Source organism: Macaca thibetana, chromosome 11 (genome assembly GCF_024542745.1).
Source record: "Macaca thibetana thibetana isolate TM-01 chromosome 11, ASM2454274v1, whole genome shotgun sequence".
In the NCBI taxonomy this organism is placed as follows: Eukaryota; Metazoa; Chordata; class Mammalia; order Primates; family Cercopithecidae; genus Macaca; species Macaca thibetana.
The window spans coordinates 60,208,205-60,227,096 of NC_065588.1; the positions used below are offsets into that span (position 1 = coordinate 60,208,205).

The following is an 18,892-nucleotide window of genomic DNA, read 5'->3' on the forward strand; positions in this document are numbered from 1 at the left end:
TTTTACTGCTTTGAAAGTGCTTTCTTGCCAGGATCGGTGGCTTACATCTATAATCCCAGCACTTTGGGAGACTGAGGCAGGCAGATCACTGAGTTTGAGACCAGTCTGGGCAATATGGTGAAACCCTGTCTCTACAAAAAAATGTAAAAACTGGTTGGGCTTGGTTGCACGCCCCTGTAGTCTCAGCTACTTGGGAGGCTAAGGTGGGAGGATTGCTTGAACCCAGGGGTTCAAGGCGGCAGTGAGCTGTGAGCATGTCACTGCACTGCAGCCTGGGTGACAGAGTGAGACCCTGTCTCCAAAAACAAAAAAGCGCTTTCTTAAAATTAAACTTGTAGTCAGTCACATTGTAACTTTGGACAGAGGAAGTTAATTTCCCCTTTGGTTTCTAAGTTAGCTTTTTGGGAATCACACTGTAAAATTTCATGGTCTAGTTCATTTTTAATGGTCCTTAGTTCTGTGACTCAACTTTTAAGCAAGCATGATGCTTCAACCTGCTTACTTTGTCTCTGTTTGGTAAAGTCTGTTTGGATGGTGGGGGAGCCATTCACCCAAGGTTGTTACTTGTTTGGTCTGTTTATCCTAGGGGTCCATCTGTATACAATGTCTAGAGTTTACAAAGGGCCATTCCGTTGAAGATGTTTATTACAGAGCCTTGCTGTCTTTCTAACGTGTTAGATACATTCCCCTATTTTCAGTCAGTGGACTTTTTAAGAGTAAATAATTTTAAAATATTCTTTTTTATTTTCTTTTTAATTACAGAGCAAAGAGATTGCATTCCAACTTCATGAGGATTTAATGAAGGTTCTTAATGAGCTTTATACGGTAAGCACATAATCTTTCTTCTTTTCTAGAATTCTTGGGTTAGAATTCTGGTTTGTAAAAACACTGCTTATTGTAGTATTCATTCCAAGCCAGAGTGACAGTGGATCCTCATCTGCTTGAAATACAGGAGCAAGTGGATAGGTGTACACAGCTACATTCCTTTGCCACTCCATCCCGATTTGGAGAAATTGTACTGAAATAAATTATCTATCTACCTATCTATCTGTCTGCATACACACATATATACACAAGTAGCGCACTTTAAGAAACTAAAGTATAGATGTCTCCATAAGATACGTTTTTAACTGGATTTTATGTGATCTCTACATATATTGAATTCGAGAATATTTTGTTTAAAATTGATGCCCTTGTGGCCAGGCGTGTTGTAATCACAGCACTTTGGAAGGCCGAGGCTGGTGGATCACTTGAAGTCAGGAGTTTGAGACTAGCCGGGCCAGTGTGGTGAAACCCTGTCTCTGTTAAAAATGTAAAAGTTAGCTGGGCGTGGTGGGATGTGCCTGTAATCCCAGCTATTTGGGAGGCTGAGGTGGGAGGATCACTTGACCCAGGAGGCAGAGGTTGCAGAGCCAAGATCGCACCACTGCACTCCAGCCTGGGCAACAGAGTGAGACTCTATCTCAAAAAAAAAAAAAAAAATGTTGCCGTTATAGAACTTGAGCAATTTAGGTTGTGTTATTCTGGTGCTTTCTTTTTTTTCCACATTTTAGTTCAATTAATTGTTTGGTTAATGACGTATTAAAATTACTTTTGAAGGGTATCAATTTTTTTTGCAATAATTTGCTTTTTTGACTTACATTTTATTTAGGGTACTTCATGTAATCATTAAAAATTAAATAATTTAAAACTACTTTATTAAAAATAACTAAAACTAATGATGTTACAAGTTAGAGTTAGTAATATAATCATGTAAATATTTTTCCACGCTTAATGATCATGTTATGAAATACTTCTTTTGGGGGATATTTTATTTTAAGAGAATAAAATAACAATAAATGAGTAATATTAATTTATATTAATGAAAGATATTTGGATTTTTATTGCACAAGATTATTTTGTTTGTTTGTTTGTTTTTGAGAAGGAGTCTCGTTCTGTCATGCAGGCTGGAGTGCAATGGCGCAATCTCAGTCACTGCAACCTCTGCCTCCCGGGTTCAAGCAATTCTCCTGCCTCAGCCTCCAGAGTAGCCGGGATCACAGGCATGTGCCAGCACGCCTGCAAATTTTTTGTATTTTTAGTAGAGACGGGGTTTTGCCGTGTTGGCCAGGCTAGTGTCAAGCTCCCGGCCTCAAGTGATCCACCCACCTCAGCCTCCCAAAGTGTTGGGATTACAGGCATGAGCCACCAAGCCCGGCCTGAATTGGTTTTTTTATAGGCAAACTAAACCTGAAACTCGAAAGCACGTTTCTTGATTTACCAATTCCATTTGTTCCTAAAAAGGCACATGTGTAACATACAGTTTTGTAAATTAAATTTTTAATGCTCCTTTGATACTTACTAATTAAAGAAACTTGTAAGTTAAACTTTTATAAAATGATTCTTTATAAAATGAACTTTCTAGTTTTTTTCTATGTGTGTGATAAATCTATTTTTTATAAAGCACATTTACTACATCTGTGCATATAAATTGAATTGACAATTTCTGTGTGTTAGTTCCTCCTTCAGAAACTTTCGACTGCATGCAACCTACAAAAGCCACAGGTTAAGAGATTATATCTATATACCAAATGCCTAATGAAACTGATTTTTACGTGATAAAGGCCAATTTCTAGCTCCTGCCTTACATGATTTGTTAGTTTCTGATACCCTAAGGTATCAACCATTTCTAGAAGCCCAGTAATTTAAAAGTTAAACGACCTTTGTATACCTGAGACTTCCAAAGAGGAACAAGCAGAAATTCTGTGTTGTCTTCCATTGAACTCTTTTAAGATGAGGACGTTTTGGCACTTTCCTCGTAGTTCCTTTTGCTTAGACATTGTTTTACCTAGAAATAGAAATCAGTCCTTAATACGTTACAAAAATAAGTCTGCTGGTTGCCATGCCATCATGGGTTAGAGCCTGTTGATTATGGTCTGAAAATAGTAGTGTAGTAAAGACAACAGTGACAAAGATGAACTTGACCACTGAATACAAGAAAAGTCAAAAGAGTGTCCTGAAAATTTTATCTCAGTGAGGGATATATATAATGAAATTTCTCCTAGATCCAGCCTATTGATTGCACCTAGACATTTTGCAGACTCTGTAGCGTTCAAGTAAGTAAGCTGACACCTCAGAACTCTTATCAAATATCAGCCCAAAAGCCTGAAAGAGCCAGGTTCTGCCAAAGGCCACCAGGGTTGGAGTGACCCTGTCAGAGTCATTTAAGCTCTCAGAATTGGTTGAGGGATTAAGGGATAGGGCAGACAAGCAATGAAATTTTAATTATGTCATCTGTAGATCACTTTGAGCTCCTGGGAAAAAATTTTACTTTAATCAGAGAGCATGCTCAGCAAGGCCAGAGGTCATGTTCTGTGGGGAGAGAACTTCATATCACTCATGCACATACACACACACCCTCTCCCTTTTTATTCTAAAAGGAGATGCTGTTTGGTCCCTCTTGCACATTATCTTCAGATACACAAACTTTGTCTTGTTCAAATAAAATCTATCCATTATATTAATACTTCAGTTTATATTAGGAAAGAGGCGAGATGAGGCATATTTGAACAGTGGAACAATATTTGGAGGAATGTAGTTTAGATTCCCCATTCAGCTACTCACTGGTATTTTTGTCATGAACAAATAACCTAGTTGCATCATGCATGGAATTTTGTAGCACTGATGATGTAATAGTGATTGTTGAAGTAACAGGTATAAAATACATAGCCTCGGGGAATTGAGGATGCTTTTTAATTGTCTTTTAAATTACAGTCAACCTTAGTGGTGGGTGACAGCCTTATGTTTGGACTTTCTTACCCCAGAATATTGTTCCCACAGCAATTGTTGATTATTTCAAACATTTTATCAGAAAGCTTTGTCTCCGATAAAATATATATGCTCAGGAAGGAGAATAGAGAGAGATGTCCTATGGTATTTATACATTAGAATGAAGTGAGTTTTACCAGCCCAGATTGTACGGATGATGGGATAGATACGATATCATATGATGATATGATAGATATATAATACAATAGAGCACAGTTTGTGTGGACATGGCGTGAAGTGCTGGGCTTACAAGCGGAAGACAGGATGGCGCCATTAGAGTGGCTACTGAAAGAAGAGGAAAGGCTTTAAAGACTTGCAGCTCCTTTACTGTATTTTTGCCCAATCTTGCTTTTAATTGCCAATAAAAATAAGGCCTCAAATGGTTTTAAGCCTCTATTTGAATTCTTAGGCGACTACAAAGGACAGCCAGAGCAGTTAAGATTAGTTCAGTCTTCACCAGCTACAGTGGCTCATGCCTGTAATCCCAGAGCTTTGGGAGGCCGAGGTGGGCAGATCACCTAAGGTCAGGAGTTCGAGACCAGCCTGGCCAACATGGTGAAACCCTGTCTCTACTAAAAATACAAAAATTAGCCCGGCGTGGTGGTGGACACCTGTAATCCCAGCTACCCAGGAGGCTGAGGCAGGAGAATCACTTGAACCCAGGAGGTGGAGGTTGCAGTGAGCCGAGATTGCACCACCGCACTCCAGCTTGGGTGACAAGAGTGAGACTCCATCTCAAAAAAAAAAAAAAAGGAAAGAAAAGAAAGATGATTAGTTCAGCGTTGAAGAGCAAAGGTTCTCAAAATAATGACATAAACCAAATAGATGTTTATATTCTCTCTCACAAAAAAAAGACCAAAGATTGACAGTGCAGGCCTGGTATGGAGGTTACATAAATCCTTGCAAGACTCAAGCTCCTCCTACTGCTTGTTCAGGTAAACCCCATTGTAACAGTTGTCCTTAGAATTCAAGATGGTTGCTAGAACTCCAGCCATTACATCTGCATTCATGGCAACAGAATGGAAAAAGGGAGCCTTGCCTTTTAAGGAGACTCCATAAAAGTCTCACACAAGACTTTCATATACATCTCACTGGCCAGAACTTAGAACATGGTCCCTCCAGGCTGCAAGTTAGGTCTGGGAATTACAGTCTTTTAGCTAGCCAGGTCATTGCTAGCCAGTTTTTTAAAAATGGGATTCTGTTCATTTGAAAGAGAAGGGGAGTTATTTGTAGCTAACTAGCCATGCCTGCCAGAGTAGCTAACATTTACCACATGCTGATTATGCTTGTGCTAGTTATTGTGCTAAGCATATTATTTGCATTATCTCATGTAATCCTCACAGCACCTCTATGAGGTAGTTATTCGCATCATCCTCATTTGATAGACGAGGAAACTAAGGCTCAGAGGGACTTGCCCCAGGGTGCACAGTAAGTGATAGGGTGGGATCTCAAGTCCAGGACTGGCTGCAGAGCCTCTACCCTTTACTGTCTTTTTATCTCTATTGCCGTAGTTGTGGGGAACCATTTTCTAAATAAGATCTCTAAATGTTAATGCCTCCCCCACAATACAGAGAACATAAGTAGTTTATCTCCAGCTCATTTATAGTTTTTATAATCAATGGCATTAATGTTGCTTTAACAAAATGTACGTGACAAATTGAACATGTGGCTCTATGGCAACCAGTACTTCTTAGACATGTGTATTTAAGTGATTTAACAGGTGGAATTCATTGGCTAAAAGCGAAAGGGTGAACCAGGATCCCCAGACTCCCTTTCTTAGCCTAATTTGCTAATTCTTTTTGAGTTAAACATTTGAAAGCAAGCTAAAGGATAGAATTAGCAAGTTTGGGAGTAGGGTTAAGAAACCAGGGACACCGTCATGCTATCATGAAACAAAAGTAACTGGACTGGCAGTCCGCAAGCTTATATTTGAATCCCAGCTTCATTAATTGTTAGTTGTGTGGCACTGGGAAATCATTTAGCTTCTCTGGGCACTTGTTTTAGTCTGAGTTCTCTATAGATACAGAACCAACAGAATGGGTGTCTGTGTGTGTGTCTGTGTGTGTGTGTGTGTGTGCGCGTGTGTGCGCATATGCAAAGTGATTTACTATAAGGAGTTGACTCCCACAGTTATGGAAGAGATGAGAAGTGCCAAGATCTGCAGTGAGCAAGCTGGAGACCCAGCCAGGAGGGTTAATGGGATAGTTCTAGTCTGAGTTCAGGCCTGAAAACCAGGAAAGCCAATGGTGTAAGTTCCAGTTCAACTCCAGAAAAAGACCAATGTTCCAGCTCAAAGACCATCACACAGGGAGAGTGAATTCTCTCTTATTCAGCCTTTTTGTTCAAAGCAAGTCATCAGTGAGTTGGATAAGACCCACCTATATTGGAGAGGGCAATCTGCTTTACCCAGCCTACTGATTCATATGTTAATCTCATCCAGAAACACTCTCACACACAGCCAGAATCATGTTTGACCAAATATCTGGGCACCTCACAGCCTAGTCAAGTTGACACATAAAATTAATTATTATGGCATCTGACAAGGCACAAGAGTATAATGGGGAAGGGTCAACGCTTAAATCACAGCTCTGCCCCTTTCTGGTGCGTGTGACTCTGTGCCTCAGTTTTCTCATCTGTAAAATGGAGATGAAAAAATACCTCTCAGAGTTGTTAAAAAGGATGAATGTTTAAAGACAAATGGAAACATTTTGCATGCTTGCTATGCTAGGCACTGTGAGATGTACTGGGGATATAGCTGTGAATGAAAACAGACCAAATCCTTCCTCTCAAGGCATTTACATTCTAGTGAAGAGAGAGAGAGAGAGGCCTTAAATAAATAATATGGCAGGAGTAAGAGCTAAGAGGAAAAGTACAGCTGAGTTGATACAGGTAGAGCATTCAGAACAGTGCCTGTCACATGGTAAATGTTTAAAAAACATTAGTAGTTAGTGTTAGCCTCCTCATCATCATCACCCTCTTTATCAATGGACTGGGGATGGCCCCAGCTTCATGTCAGCCTCACAAAGTAAATGCAGATATCAGGAATGATTTTAACAGTAATTACAGATGGTTTTTTACATATATATGAATTTTTCTTATGATGAATATATGATACTTTTGTACCAAAAAAAAAAAAGGAAGGTAACTTCCCTAAGAAACTACATTGATAGTAAATGTTCACAGGGCTGTGATCGGAGAAGTGGAAAAGTAAAAGGCAAAAGCAGAGAAAAGTGGTAACAGAAAGGTTAGAGGGAACATTCAAAACAAAATGTGCCTTCATCAGCCCAATAAAGAGGTCAAATGAAATGGGTTTAAAGTGTTAAGCCTGTCCCACCACCAAAATCTCAAAAGGTTATGCAGTATTTTAATAGAAGAACCATGATTTGCCCTTTATTACTGTTTCTTTACTTTCTCTAGGCATTACAGCATTACACTCAGCATTTTACAAAACAAGGAGTTGACCACTCTCAGTCAGCTAATTCTAATCAAGATTAACACAGATGTCATGATAAATCCATGTGAAATTGATTATTAATTGTATGTAATTGATTATCACACTCTCTCTGCATCAGCAGCACACACAGCTAGCCAGAGTCAAGAGGTAATCTATCCTCAAGTTCCATTAGATCAAGAGGAAGAGAACTGAGGAAATGAAGATTTATCCAACCCTTTACCATGAGGGCAAGCACATCCCATTTATTTCTCACAGCAGCACTATGAGGCAGGTATGCCTAATCTCAGGCTTACATGTGGGAATTGGGGCTTGGAATAATAAGCTCAGGGTCACACAGACAGTAAATGACTGATCCAAAATCTAAACCCACTTCTGTTCCCAAGGCCCATCAGTTCCTCACTGGGCAGCTGCCTTAGAGAAGGACGTGCAGAGGAGGTGGCAGGAGGAGGGGTAAACCTGAGTTAAAGGATCAGTAAAACTCTCTATGACAGACACTTGTGAAAACATGAGCTTACTAGACTGTTATATGGGTTACAAAATGGGCAAACCCAAATGACTTTGTGTAATCGGCTTTCATATTAGGATATGAAGCCAGGTGTGGTGATTCACATCTGTAATCCCAACACTTTGAGAGGCTGAGCTGGGAGGATCAATTGAGCCCAGTTTGAGACCAGCCTGGGCAACGTGGCAAAACCCTGTCTCTACCAAAAAACAAATAAATTTAGCCAGGTGTGGTGGTGTGTGCCTGTAGTCCCAGCTGCACAGGAGGCTGAGGTGGGCAGATCACCTGAGCCCAGGAGGTCAAGACTGCAATGAGCCGTGATTGTGCTACTGTGCTCCAGCCTGGACTCCAGCCTGAGTGACAAAGTAAGATCCAGTCTCAAAAAAAAGAAAAAGAAAAAAAAATCAGGATATGTTCATTTTGGGTGCAGCCTTTCATTTAGCTTTAGTGTTATAATGTAAAATTTCCTCTTCAGTGTGCGTTCATACACAGTGGTTACTTCTAAGGATCCATGTCTTGCTCCATTCGGCTTCGTTTTCTTCCTAATGAGCGCTAAATCCAATATGCCTCTATTAGTCAGTTTTCACACTGCAATGAGGAAATACCCGAGACTGGGTAATTTATAAAGAAAAGAGGTTTAATTGACTCAGTTCCCCATGGTTGGGAGGTCTCAGGGAACTTACAGTCATAGCAGAAGGCACCTCTTTGTAGGGCAGCAGGAGAGAGAATGAGTGCCAAGTGAAGGGGCAGCCCCTTATAAAACCATCAGATCTCCTGAGAACTCACTCACTACCACGAGAACAGCATGGGGGAAACCACCCCTGTGATTCAGTTATCTCCACCTGGTCCTGCTCTTGACACGTGGGGATTGTTACAATTCAAGGTGAGATTTAGGTGGGGACACAGCCAAACCATATCAATGCCTAACAAATGTAAATGGAGTATGGAAGCTGTCCTGGTGCAAACCCAGAGGTGGGCTGAGTAACTTTCACAGGAGCGGTTTCAAAAACAGTTGATGTGAGCACAGAATCCAGCCTGGCCTTTATGTATCTTTGAAGCCCTTGTCTCTTTAAAACGTTTAAATAAAAAAAAAAAAAAAAAAAGCTGATTATTTTTTAGAGGGAAAGAAAAGATGCTGTTTATTATTTCAAGCCCTTCCTTGAAAACAGCCTCTGAGGACTGCGGAGGGAAACTTTGTTGGCTGGTTTTGTGAGCCTCCCACAGACCAGGAGCTAATGTATCCTTCTATAAAGAAGAAACATGCCCAAGGCAAGGTTGAAAAGTCATTCCGAGAGCCCAAGATACTTGCCACCTCATATCGGAAGATTTTTCTCTGATCCTCAAAGAGGTTTTTGACCTTGAGAGGGGACGAGTGGGGGTTACGTACTTCTTTTAGCTCAAGGGCATTTTAAGAATTTGAAATATATGTATTTCAGTAGTGAAAATGAAAATTCATTCCTTTGAGACAGACTACAGAGGCCTGGGTCTCAAAACAAAACACTGAACAAAGGGAAATAAGGAGTAGGAATATGTAAAAAGCTCCCAAACTGAAAATCTCTTTGGAGTACCACATTCTCCACGATGCCTCCTGGAAAACTTTTTTTAAAACACTCTATTTAGGGACCTTGGGCTGACAAAGAATTTCCGTACCTCCTTCCCCTGGCTTTGATTGCTAGACACTTCAATGGAAAGAAAGAGGGATTGGGATCGTGTGACTCTCTGCGAGGAACTTCTGAATTCTAATCTTGGCCTTGACACACACCGACTTTGGAGACTAGATTAGCTAATTTAACCTGGCTTTGTTTTCCTGCCAGAATGATCGGGATTAATAAAATGACCAATTCAAGGATCTCTGAGAAGAACTGTTTGATAAGAACTTTATACGTAGACATCTTTGAGGGCGTTCTGATCAATAATGCCAACTGCTTCCTACCTCCTGCTTATAGTTTCATTTTCTTTCTGATATTTAAGAATTAGTTATGATTAATGTTTATATACCACAAGTAAGGCTGTCTTTTATTAAAAGAAGTGAGCCATATGAACCCCAATGTAATTATTTAGCTTAGAAATGAGAATGTGTTAGAAAGTATACTTTAGTGAAAAAAAAATTCTAAAGAATGTTTTACATCCAGAATCCTTCTCAACGAAGTATTTTGTCCAAACTATTACATTCTGAAATACAGTATTATAATCTTTAAGTGATTAGAATGCTTTAATGACAGACGTCTTAAGCAGTTTCTAGTACTAAATATATATGATACTTGCCAAAATAAATTAGAGGCATTTTTCTTGGATTTTACTGTTCGAAATTGGACCAGAAATGTAAAAGATCACATGAAGGAAATCAAGCTCTAAATCAGTTGTTATCAGATGATCCAATTCAACATATTTTAACTCACTGGCATGGTTTTCTAACTCACATGATTATGTGAATTTGATCCTACCATAGTTTGATAGCATTTGGGGACTGAAATGGACCTTTAGGAATGTTCAAATTAAGAGCCAGGCACAGTGGCTCATGCCTGTAGTCCCAGCATTTTGGGAGGCCAAGGCAGGCAGATCACCTAATGTCAGGAGTTCGAGACCAGCCTGGCCAACATGGTGAAACCCCATCTCTACAAAAATACAAAAATTAGCCAGGTGTGGTGATGCGCGCCAGTCATCCCAGCTTCTTGGAAGGCTGAGTCAGGAGAATCACTTGAACCCAGGAGGTGGAGGTTGTGGTGAGCAAAGATCATACTGCCACACTCCAGCCTGGGGGTCAAAGCAAGACTCCATCTCAAAGAAAAAACAAAAGAAATGTTCAAATTAACCTCCTCATTTTGGAAGAATATCCGGAAGGCTCAGAGAGATTAAGTGATTCACTTATGTCCCAGAGCTAACTCATGGCCAGGTTGGAACTGAAACCCAGGTTTTATTTTAATTCAGATTAGCAAGAAGGTTCTTGTGAGGTGTGTGCTGCTATGCTAGGAGCTTCAGTTGAGACAGTACCAGTTCAGGAGGCTTTCGGTCTAGCAGAGGTGCTAAAGTTAAGAGATAATAACAGCCAACCTTTGTGCCAGGTACTGTTCCAAGCACTTTACATAATTATTTCTTTATATTTTCCCAACAACCCTGGGAGGTAGTTGAGGCACAGAGATGTTAAGTACCTTGCCCAAGGTCACACAGCTAGCAAGTCTCACACGAGGCGGTCTATGCTCTTAGCCCACGTGCTGTACTCCCTTTTTACTGGTGAATATAGTGTGGGTACATAACACAGACTGTTATGTACCCACAGATAGGTTCAGGCGGAGGACTTTGGAGATCCAAAGAGAGGGGTCCATGTTGAAGACTGAGAAAATTGCAGAGAGGAAAAGGTCTACAAATGGACTTGAGAGGATAGCCAGGATTTTAGTAAGAGGAGAGATGAAACAGGGGAAAGGCATCTGAGGAAAAGGAACAGTGAGAGCCAAGGCACAGAGTTGGGAAAAAGCACAAGGTGCATTCGTAGAATCTCTCTCTCTGGAGCCCTATCTAGGGAAAGAGGGAAAATCATAAGTTGAATGATTTTGGAACAGCTACTAAAACGAGATTGCAAAGAACATAGGCAGCAAAAAAATGGTTAGACATCTAGTCAAAAGCAGTTTCCAAACTCAAAAAGCTCTCTTGCACAGATTAACAAAGACCTCTTATTTCTCTTTTTTTTCCTATTGTTCCAATAAAAGGAGTGAGATGTATTGGATTTGAGGCATAGAATATATGTGTCAGTTTCTGAACCACTTTTCATTAAAAGAAAAGGATTCCACAGCAGCCTTTCCCTTTTGGTTGATGCGGCAATTCTGAAGGTGTGGGACTTTTATGATTTCAAGATTCTGAAGTATCTTGGGTCCTCAGTGTAAATATTTCATATACTAAACCTTGCCATATAAAGGTCTAATACACACATGTAATGTTGAAGCCATGTGAAACATTTCCCTGAGAAGAACTAAATATTTAAAGTTGCAGGTGACTTGGAAATTCTAGTAAATTTGGTGGCCTTTCATTATACATATGCTTTCCCCTTCAACACTGCCAACTACTTGAAACTTTCCTTTGCCACCAAAGGCTGTTGCTTAGCTCCTGCTGCCACTGTGGCCCTGGTTAATATCTATTCCATGTGCAAACTCTTGGATATTTCTTTCAGTAGTTTAAACTTGTATTTCAGTGCCTCAAGACATTGTATGAAAACTGCTTTTGAAATAAGAACTTTCTGAATGACCTTCTCTATCACCGACTTTCCCTGTTGACTTGTTGGGCATGATTAAGTCTCTTTGCAGCTCAGTTGCTTTGACCCATAAAACGAAGACCATCCCTCAGTTCCCTGGCCTCTCAAGTGTGTGAGAATAAACAAGTGAGCACTGGATGGGCTAGAGCTATTGTGGGCTGAAAAGATTTTCCTAGTTTGTTCTGGCTGCTGTAACAAAATACCACAAACTGGGTGGCTTACAAACAACAGAAATTTATTTTCCAGTTCTGGAGCTGGGACATCGAAGATCAAGGCAGCAGCAGATTCAGTATCTGGTGAAACCCCTTTGTGGCTCATAGACAGTACATTCTTGCTATGCCCTCACATGGTTGAAGAAACAAGAGGTCTGTCTCACGCCTCTATTGTAAGTGTACTAGTTGCATTCATGAATGCTCTGCTCCCATGACCAATCACCCTGGTTATGTCCCCCTAATCCCGTCATCACCTTGGGGAGTTAGGATTTCAACATATGAAGTGGTGGTGGACACAAATGTTCAGAACATAGCAGATATGATAGAAGAGTGGGGTACTTTATTAATTGTGTTGCATTCATGAAGCATTCACTGTGTGCCAGTGATCACTGCGAGGGCTTGACATGTATTCATTTATTCATTTTTTGTATTCATTTTTCCAACCTTACAGGTAATATTCTTATTCCCAATTTAGAGGTGAGTAAAGCAAGGAACATGGTGTGAGACAAAACTAGTATTTAAACCCAAGCATTCTGATTCCTGGGATGAACCATTATAGCTTTTCAGAAATGGAATGGGCTCTCTTTTAGGACAGTGCTCCTGTCTTCTTTCCCGGTGGCTGCCAGCAAGTATGGAGAGAGGGGCTACGACTTTAAGGTCTTAGAATTCGCGGAATGCAGTTACTCCACATTTGTCCCAAATCTCAGAATTTGTGTCGTGTCTCTAAACCAGATAAATGGAAAGTACTAAAAGCATTGTTGCTTCTGCTCTGAAATTGTTATAGGATTATTTCTATTGCATCCAAGTCTTAAACACCGAATGGCTGGGGGTGGGGTCTTTCAACAAATAATGTAAGTCCTGAGCATGGCTGAGTAACACACAGCCCTGTCATCAGGGAGCTAGGCTAGTGAGATATGTCCATGTACAGTGTTGGGCACCAGACTAGATAGAGATCTCTATGGCTCTGGGCAAGCATGGAGCCACTCAGGAGACTTCCTGAAGAAGCTGACACCTGAATTTAGTGCTAAAGGATGGATGGGAAAAGCGTTCCAAAAAGAGGAGAGTGCGTGAGGGAAAGCACAGATGTGTGAAACATTGCCTCTGCAGGGAACTCCATACACTCTGATATTGCCAGAGTGTTAGCAAATCACTAATGCAAAAATAAATGAAGCAGGCCAGGGGCGGTGACTCATGCTTGTAATTCCAGCACTTTGGAAGACCAAGGCAGGCGGATCACTTGAGGTCAGGAGTTCAAGACCAGCCTGGCCAACATGGTGAAACACCGTCTCCACTAAAAATACAAAAATTAGCTGGGCATGGTGGCTCATGCCTGTAATCCCAGCTACTAGGGAGGCTGAGGCAGGAGAATCACCTGAATCCAGGAGGTGGAGGTTGCAGTGAACCAAGATCTTGCCACTGCGCTCTGTCCTGGGCAATAGAGCAAGACTCCATCTCAATAAATAAATAAATAAAAATAAATAAAGCATTAAACTGAGATATCTTAAAATCCCATTTCCTAACCATTCTCTCTTACCCCACTACAGTGAGTACTCAAGAGAAAAGAAAGGAAAAGAATCTTTTGCTAAATTAGAATTTATTGGATAAAATACCCTTTATTTCATGTCGAAATCTCTGATAATTGTGAAGTGGGCAGATACTGTAGTATAACACCAAATTGATAATTATGTTTATAAAAAATTATGAACTAATGAACTAGCATAAATCAATAAAGAAGAAAACATAATTGGATTTCTAGTAATAGAACATTAATTAAGTCAAGACAAGGCCTATCTGTTGTACATAGTAGAGGGCTTGAGGAACTTTTGCTGAATATGAATGTTGATTAAGAGTTCCTTAGAGATAAACAAAACCAATAACCCCATCTATGACTCAAAGACTTAAATTAGAACCTGTCTCCAATAACTGCTGGAAAGAGCAAGGGCAGATTAAGATTTATAAGTACACTTCACTTTCCTTACAAATAGAAACATTTTCTTTTTAATAAGGCATAAAACAATTTATCTTCTTTAGGGTAAGTTGATCCTTTTTCATTAGTTTTATTAAAGTACCAAAATCTCATGAAAACTAATTGTAATTTATGTTAACATTTAAAAATCATGGTTAAATTTAGCATTTTGAAAAAGATGACTAATGCCCTGATTTAACTTAAATGTAACCATCAAAAATAGAAGCATGTAGCATATCTGTTAAGTATGTCAGCCCACGCCTACCAAATAGCTCTTGGGTTTTCCTCCTTAATGAGCACTTGATGATTGATCAATAATCAGTTTGGGAGCTAATTAAAGTCACTAGAGTAATAGATATCCCTGTATAAGGTTCATCAATTTAACAGTGTGCTAGACAGACTGTAGGGGCATTGTGCATTTCTAGATAATTTCTGTACAGCAAAGCAGATGAGTTATGGCCTCGGAGCCCATGGAGAATTCCAGGAGGAATCTTATATCCCTGGCATAGCACGGTGGACTCCTTGCTGTCTCAAGTCAACAGAACCAGAAGGAGATAATTAATATAATTTGTTGTTACACTGGCTTTTTCTTTTGGTTAAAATTTATCTGCCAGTTGGGCACAGTGGCTCACTGTGATCCCAGCACTTTGGGAGGCCAAGGTGAGTGGATCACTTGAGGTCAGGAGTCTAAGACCAGCCTGGTCAACATGGTGAAATCCTGTCTCTACTAAAAATACAAAAATTAGCCGGGTGTGGTGGCAGACACCTGTAATCCCAACTACTTGGGAGGTTGAGTCAGGAGAATCACTTGAGCCTGGGAGGAGGAGGTTGCAGTCACACCACTGCCCTCCAGCCTGAGCGACAGAGCAAGACTCTGTCTCAAAAAAAAAAAAAAAAAAAGAAAATTTATCTGCTATCTACCCTGACACTGAGAAGTACGTTATATATGTTTCCCCAAATAATAAATTATTTTAATTATTATGAGATTAATATTTGAAATCATGGATTCAATATCAATAGAATTTTAGAGTTAGAAAAGGCCTGAGAGGGCACATAAACCAACCACCTCCTTTGTAGGAGTTAGATAAATCTTGCCCTAGAGTCACACAGTCTCTGCATGGCAGACTGAGGGCTCCAACAGAAAATAAAAACTGGAATAACAGTATGGACACTGTTTTCATATACTACTCCTAAATGTCATCCTACACTATTTCCTCAGAGCTTCATCAGATATTCTCCTTTTAAAGGACATATTAAAATTCTCTTGAAAGGAAGCCTTCTGCACCCAGAAGTTATGCGATCAATTTTTCCTTCTATGATCACGCCTCTACTTTGTACTTTGTCTTTCATCCCACACTTTTCAAAGTGCCTGAGGTATAAAGTTAGATTTGATTGTCTACCTAATTTTGATCCTGGAGAGAGACCTCATGTTGTCATGTTGTCATCTCTAATAGATGAGGCTTATGCTGAGGATCAGAAAGGCTGCGGTTACAGAGTTATTTTGCAGCAAAGCCAGGACCAAAATCCAGGTTTGTTGTTCATAGACCTCTCCATTAAAAATGCTACTCTGTAAATTTACTAGGGGCAAAATCTCAATATGCTATGGTGTTGCAGGACTTTTCCTTAGTTCAGCTAAAGACAGGGTTCTTTGTCCCATGGCCATGAAAATTTAGACTCACAGACATTTTGAATGGTGACAGGGTTTTATTTGGTGAAAAGGAAGAAACGGGGAAAACAGGAACTCTGCATAAGCCAGTGTCCCATGCTCCAGTGCTTCCCCCACTGGAAGATTGAATCTCAGGTTCTATACAGGAAGAGAAGGGACCAAATCCTTCCCACTGCAAAGGGCCTAAACTTCCCCAGGCTCCACCCCGTGAGCAGGCCGGTTGGCGTTTCTCCAGTGACCCCCTCCCACCTGGCTGTGTCAATGGCAGTATGAGATACTTCCATTTTTTTACAAATAGTTAAAAAATCTGCTTCATCAGTCAGATCTCCGGACTAAGAGAGATCCTGAGTTTGCCCCACCATCAGATTGCTTTGTGCGTCAGAAGAGAACTGGTTTATCCAGCAGCCAGGCATGGAGCAGGCCTGGGCCAGCACAGAGTGACCCAGGGCAGTGCCCTGACCAGAGCCACGGACCTAGCTCTGCACATTCGTCACCCACTCCTGCCCCCGACAACCCACCACAAGCCCTCACAGTCACTTTTGAAATTCTGGATGACGTGATTTCCTATTACAAACAAGTGACATGAACTTTCAAAGCAAAAAAAAAAAAAATTCTGCCTCATGTTTCTTCACTTATTATTGATCTTGAGCACATTTCACACATTTCTTTAGCTTGTCTGTGAATTTTCTGCTGCATTAATTGACCCATCTGAATGTATGAGTATTAGTGCTTTTACTTTTTAGCAATGTACATATTTTCATATAATAAATATTCATGTAATTTTGGCATCAGACATTTTATCTACATTATTTTTTAGTCATTTATTATCATTATACAAAGTATGCATAGAGGGAAACATCACATTGTACCCCATAAATATGTACAATTTTTATGTGTCAATTACAAATAAAAATATTTTTAAGTCCCCAAAAAAGAAAAAAAAAATGCTACTCTGTATGATTACTCCAGAAACAAAAGTGTTAACACTACACTGAACAGAAGCTGATTATTTCTGTGATTTTTCTTAGCCTTATTTCCTCCCTTTGCATATGTGGTCTCTATTTTTCCCTTTGTTTTGCTTAGTCTCTGTATCTCGTTTGCCCTGTCACTTGGTTACTTGGCAGTCCGTAGCCAGCAGGGTGCAGAGTCGCAGACAGTGCCTTTTGTTCAAAGCATTTGTTTGGATTATAAATATAATTTGATGATAAATTCAGTCTGTTATGCTGATTTCATTTCAATGGAGTCACAATGTATCTCAAGTTTCCTTTGATAAACTTGCAATAAAGACCATATCTCATGCTATTTAATTGTTCACCTTGGTCTATTTGCTCATTCTAAAGAGTATTGTGGCCAAGTGCAGTGGCTCACGCCTGTAATCCCAGCACTTTGACAGGCTGTCGGGGGGTGGATCACCTGAGGTCAGGAGTTCAAGACCAGCCTGGTCAATATGGTGAAACCCCATCTCCACTAAAAATACAAAAATTAGCCCAGCGTAGTGGAGAGTGCCTGTTATCCCAGCTACTCTGGAGGCTGAGGCAGGAGAATCGCTTGAACCCAAAAGGCGGAGGTTGCAGTGGACTGAGCTCGTGCCATTATACTCCAGCCTGGGTTACAGAGCTAGACTGCATCTCAAAATAAATAAATAAATAAATAAATAAATAAATAAGACTGGGTACAATGGCTCACACCTGTAATCCCAGCACTTTGGGAGGCCGAGGCAGGTGGATCACGAGGTCAGGAGTTCAAGAACAGCCTGACCAAGATGGTAAAACCCTGTCTCTACTAAAAATATAAGAATTAGCCAGTCACAGTGGCAGGCGCCAGTAATCCCAGCTACTTGGGAGGCTGAGGCAGGAGAATTACTTGAACCTGGTGTGGGGAGGTGGCGGAGGTTGCAGTGAGTCGAGATCACGCCACTGCATTCCAGCCTGGTGACAGAGTGAGACTCTGTCTCCATCAATCAATCAATCAATCAATAGAGCTTTGCTAAAATTTTTAACATATGTACTGATATGGTTTGGCTCTGTGTCCCCACCCAAATCTCATGTTGAATTGTAATACTCAGTGTTGGAGGTGGAACCTGGTGGGAGGTGATTGGATCATGGGGGTGGTGCTGTCTCATGATAGAGTTCTCACAAGATCTGGTTGTTTAAAAGTGTATAGCACCTCCCACGTTGCCCTATTCCTCCTTCTCTGGACACCTAAGACATGCCTGCTTCCCCTTCACCTTCCACCATGATTGTAGGTTTCCTGAGGCCTCCCCAGCCATGCTTCCTATGCAGCCTGTAGAACTGTGAGTCAATTAATCCCTTTTTCTTTATAAATTACCCAGTCTCAGGTGGTTTTCTATAGCAATGCAAGAGAAGAGTAATATATAAATGGAAATATTGCTGATTTTCTTCCTTTTACCTCTATTAGAAACAACAATCCCTCCAATCATAGAAAAATTATTACCTGTTATTAAAATGAATTATTTAATGGCATTCTTTTCAAATATCAATAGCTGACATTTACTGTGCACTTATATGTCAGCCTCTTTCTTCTGTGCTCTTCGTATGTGTTAACACATTTTATCCTCCCCACCACCTTAGGCAGTGAGTAATATTGTAATTCTGATTTTATAGTAAGGAAATTGAAGCACAGAAAGGTTAGGTTATTTGCCAAAGACCTCACAGCAAGTAAGGGCAGGGGCAGGATTTGAACCCAGGCAGTCTGTCTCATGAGTCTGAGCTCTTAACCATGAGTATGCTACTTCTCAAAGTGAATTGTCCCGTAAATACTACTTTGCAAGTATAATTGAAGTTTTGTAAACTTTGCTTTCACTGATTTATGAAGAGCCATATTAACCCAGGGAGAGAAGGTGGGTTTGTGAAAGTTTATCATTATAACAGTCCTGCTGACTACTTGTGACCTCAGTGAGCAGCAACTCTTTCAGCCCTGATGCTGGGAACAAAAAAAAAAAAAAAAAAAAACTTTCTAGTGTCACTTGCAGGCCTTAAGTGGGAGGTGGGGATGGGATGGGAACTGACAGAGGCGTCCATT

At 40.4% G+C, this 18,892-nt stretch overlaps 2 protein-coding genes across 3 annotated transcripts in view; one reads left to right on the forward strand and one right to left on the reverse strand.

Annotated features, from left to right (window-relative positions):
• Window positions 1–18,892, reverse strand: part of PPM1H (protein phosphatase, Mg2+/Mn2+ dependent 1H) — a 1,465,797-nt gene that overhangs the window by 1,167,550 nt on the left and 279,355 nt on the right. The window lies entirely within an intron of this gene.
• SRGAP1 (SLIT-ROBO Rho GTPase activating protein 1) overlaps window positions 1–18,892 on the forward strand; it is a 306,109-nt gene that overhangs the window by 178,075 nt on the left and 109,142 nt on the right. For both annotated transcript variants that reach the window (XM_050748400.1, XM_050748401.1), the window contains exon 4: window positions 763–825. In XM_050748400.1, coding sequence (XP_050604357.1) covers window positions 763–825 — 63 coding nt within the window. The remainder of the gene's footprint in view (window positions 1–762; window positions 826–18,892) is intronic.